General features: G+C 43.7%; 1 protein-coding gene across 1 annotated transcript; it reads left to right on the top strand.

The window, feature by feature from the left end:
• The first annotated feature begins 1,046 nt into the window (after window positions 1-1,046).
• On the top strand, window positions 1,047-3,677 carry LOC139187847 (uncharacterized). The gene is made up of 3 exons (XM_070804454.1): window positions 1,047-1,367; window positions 1,437-2,357; window positions 3,651-3,677. The coding sequence occupies exons 1-3, from the start codon at window positions 1,047-1,049 to the stop codon at window positions 3,675-3,677; spliced, it is 1,269 nt and encodes a 422-aa protein (XP_070660555.1).
• Window positions 3,678-4,217: the final 540 nt, after the last annotated feature.

The following is a 4,217-nucleotide window of genomic DNA, read 5'->3' as shown; positions in this document are numbered from 1 at the left end:
GAGATCCCCAAAGAAGATGTCACTGCTGCACCACCATAACTTGAGGACGGGGGGCAAGCCACAGTTGACGATCTCAAGGAGCTCAACTTGGGCACAAAAGAGGAGCAAAAACCTATCTTCGTAAGTGCACTGCTAAGTGCAGACGAGATAGAGGAGTACTACCAACTGCTATCAAAGTACAAAGACGTCTTTGCTTGGACCTACAAGGAAAAGCTCGGCCTTAACCCTGTCATCACTGTGCATCATCTTGCAGTCAAGCCAGGAACGCGACTGATGAAGCAAACTCAAAGGCACTATCGATTCGAGCTCATTCCACAAATTGAGGCAGAGATTAACAAGCTAATTGAAGCAGGCTTCATTCGAGAAGTGCAATACCCTAAGTGGATCTCCAACATTGTCATCGTCCTTAAGAAATTTGGATAAATACGTGTTTACGTAGACTTCTGGGATCTCAACGACGCTTGCTCGAAGGATGACTTCCCCTTGCCAATCGTCGAAATCATGGTGGACGCAACCACTGGCCACGAGGCACTGTTATTCATGGACGGCTCTTCTGGATACAATCAAATTCGCATGGCTCTCGAAGACGAGGAACTAACAGCCTTTCACATTCCAAAAGGTAGCTACTGCTACAAGGTGATGCCCTTTGGTCTGAAGAACACTGGAGCTACATATCAACGGGCAATTTAGAAAATCTTCAATGACATGCTACACAAAAACATAGAATGTTATGTAGACGATGTGGTGGTCAAGACAAAGAAAAGATCAGACCACTTGAAAGATTTGAGAATAGTGTTCGAAAGGCTGCGAAAATACAACCTCAAGATGAACCCGTTAAAATGTGCGTTTGGCATCACCTCCGAAAAGTTCCTCAGCTTCATCATTAAACACCGTGGTATTGAAATGGATCAATAAAAAATCAAGGCCATTCAAAGCATGCCAGAGCCAAGAAACCTGCACGAGCTGAAAGTCTACAAGGATAGCTAACCTTCATCAGACGCTTCATCTCCAACCTTGCAGGGCGTTGTCAACCATTCAACCGACTCATGAAGAAAGATGTTCCATTTGTATGGGACGAAGCATGCCACAATGCTTTTGAAAGCATAAAAAAGTATTTGTCAAGTCCACCTATCTTGAGAGCACCTGTGCCTGGGAAACCACTCATATTGTATATCGCCCCTCAGGAAAGTTCAGTCAGAGCACTCTTGGCGCAAGAGAATGAATCCCAGAAAGAAGGAGTGCTTTACTACCTCAGCCGAACTCTCACCGACGTTGCCTTGGCTTGGCTTGCCTTGGTGTTCGCCATCCAGAAGCTCAGGCATTACATGCATGCTTACACTATCCACTTGGTTGCTAAAGCTGACCCGGTCAAATACGTTATGTCCAAACCAGTCTTAACAGGGCGACTCACTAAATGAGCATTGCTTCTTAATCAGTATGAGATAATCTATGTCCCAACTAAAGTTGTCAAGGGGCAAGCGCTAGCAGACTTTCTTGCTGATCACCCAATCCCAGCTGATTGGAAAATCTCAGATGACTTGCCTGACGAGGACGTGTTTTACATTGACATCTTCCTGACATGGACGATGTTCTTCGACGGATCTGCACGAGCGGACGAAGTGGGGGCAGGAGTAGTATTCATGTCGCCACAAAGGCAAATACTACCTTATTCCTTCCAACTAAGCGAATTATGCTCCAACAACGTCGCTGAGTACCAAGCATTGATCATCGCGCTCCAAATGGTGATCAACATGGAAATCATAGCTCTCGAGGTATATGGCGACTCCAAGCTCATAATCAATCAACTCTTGACTGAATATGAGGTGAGGAAAGATGATCTTGTCCCATACTTCTGGCTGGCAACTCAATTGCTACAAAGGTTTAAGGTTGTAACACTAGAACATGTGCTAAGAAAAGAAAATCAAATAGCAGACGCTCTTGCCAAACTAGCCTCGAGCATGACATTAGGAGAAGACGAAGCTGCAGACGTGCCAGTCTGTCAAAGATGGGTGATCCCTCTCGTCACTGAAATGCTACCAGATGATACGAATGTCATCTCAGTACTTCCAGTCAATGTTAAAGAGTGGAAACAACCGCTGATCGACTACTTAGAGAATGGAAAACTCCCAGATGATCCTAGACACCACTCTGAAATACGACGACGAGCACCTCGCTTCCTCGACTACAAAGAAACACTTTACCGGCGCTCTTTCAAAGGAGTACTTTTGAGATGCCTAGGCGAGGAAGAAGCCAATCAAGCCCTGGAAGAAACACACTCAGGTGTATGCAGGGTGCATCAGTCTGGACCAAAGTTGCATTTCCAACTCAAAAGGATGGGTTACTACTGGCCAAGCAAGGTGAAGGACTGCGTGGAACATGCCAAAAGGTGCCAAGCCTGCCAATTCCACGCTAACTTCATACACCAACCACCATTACACCCTACAGTTGCTTCATGGCCATTCAATGCATGGGGATTGGACATCGTAGGACCAATTACCCCAAAGTCATCTGCAGGAGAAGCTTACATCCTAGCTGCAACAGATTACTTCTCCAAATGGGCTGAAGCCATACCCCTAAGGGAAGTAAAGAAGGAAACCATGATCCGTTTCATCAAGGAGCACATCATCCACCGATATGGGGTGCCTCGCTACATCATCACTGACAACGAAAAACAATTCTCCAACTGACTCGTGGATGAGCTCTGTGAGAAATACAAGTTCAAGCAGCACAAGTCTTCCATGTATCATGCCTCAACCAACGGTCTTGCAGAAGCATTCAACAAAACATTGTGCAATCTTCTAAAGAAGGTGACCGGCCGAACAAAGAGAGAATGGCATGAAAGAATAAGCGAAGCACTTTGGACATATCGGACGACACATATGACTCCTACCCAAGCTACGCCTTATTCTCTTGTATATGGCGTGGAAGCTGTTTTACCGCTCGAAAGTCAAATCCCCTCACTGAGAATGGCTATACAAGAAGGTTTGACTGATGAAGAGAATGCAAAGTTGCGCCTTTAAAAGTTGGAAGCACTCGACGAAACAAGGCTCGAAGTTCAACAACACTTGGAATGCTACCAAGCATGGCTATCCAAGGCATTCAACAAGAAGGTCCGCCCAAGGTCTTTCCAAACTGGAGATCTTGTCTTCGCGTTGCGTAGGCCTATCATCACAACTCACAAGACAAAAAGCAAGTTCACATCAAAGTGGGACGGGCCATACGTAATACAAGAAGTCTACACCAACGGTGCCTACTTAATCATGGCAGAAGACGGCTTGAAGATCAGCCCTATCAATGGAAGATTCTTGAAGCGCTACTACCCCTAAAAGGTGATAGGAGCATATTTATGCGACTTAGTTAGCTTGTTTCTTGGCATTTATGTTGTTAGTTCGTAGTTATTTTAATATTTTAAGCTATTTTCGTGTGTTTGTAGGTCCAAAGGGTTAATGTGGCAAAGAAGTGCATTTTGGATCATTTTTGGGCATGGAATGGATAGCATATGCTTGGAGCAAAAGGAATGGACGAAATTTGAAGTTTATGCATCATCTGATAGGAGCATATTTATGCGACTTAATTGGCTTGTTCTTGTGCTTTTACGTTGTGTTTCTTTAGTTATTTTAGTGTTTAAAGTCACTTTTGTGTGTTTTCAGATTCTAAGGCCAAAGTCTGCAAAATGATGTAATTTTGAGCTTTTGAGCAAAAGGAATTGATGAATTGAAGACTTGAAAAAATTAGGTTTCCTAATCAACGAAGGATTCCTAATTGAAGATGGATTCCTGCTCACATGAGGATTCCTAGAAGAACAAGGATTCCTACTCCAACAAGGATTCCTACTTGAAATAGGAAAGTTAAGCCAAGGTTTCCTACTTTGGTTTGACCTTTCCTAAATGTTCCTAAGTTTTATCAACTTTGAAGGCATCCTAAGCATTCTAGGACATCAAATACACATCTCTTGCACATTGTGAACCCTTGCCGCACGCCCTTGACATTTCCTCTTCCTTGCCGTGCAAGGGAGAGGGTTATTTCCTGATTCTATGCTTTAAAACACATTCCTAATGTGTTTTAGGACCTTGCCGCATATCCCCTTGCCTTTTCCTTTAATTTTTTTATTGTGTTTCCTATTTCTAGAAGCCTTAGACTTAATTTCTGATTACCTAAAATAACCTAGGGTTTTAATTCCTGAAATCCTTTAAATAAACTCCCTTTGTGCAGCCACA

Source organism: Malus domestica, chromosome 09 (assembly GCF_042453785.1).
Source record: "Malus domestica chromosome 09, GDT2T_hap1".
In the NCBI taxonomy this organism is placed as follows: Eukaryota; Viridiplantae; Streptophyta; class Magnoliopsida; order Rosales; family Rosaceae; genus Malus; species Malus domestica.
This window is presented reverse-complemented; position numbering and strand designations above follow the sequence as displayed.

Coding starts and splice junctions, on each gene's coding strand:
- LOC139187847 (XM_070804454.1), top strand. CDS start 1,047: ATGAAGAAAGATGTTCCATTTGTATGGGACGAAGCATGCCACAATGCT. Junction 1,368..1,436: donor TGGTTGCTAAAGCTGACCCG/GTCAAATACGTT, acceptor CTTCTTAATCAG/TATGAGATAATCTATGTCCC. Junction 2,358..3,650: donor GTTACTACTGGCCAAGCAAG/GTGAAGGACTGC, acceptor GTGTGTTTTCAG/ATTCTAAGGCCAAAGTCTGC.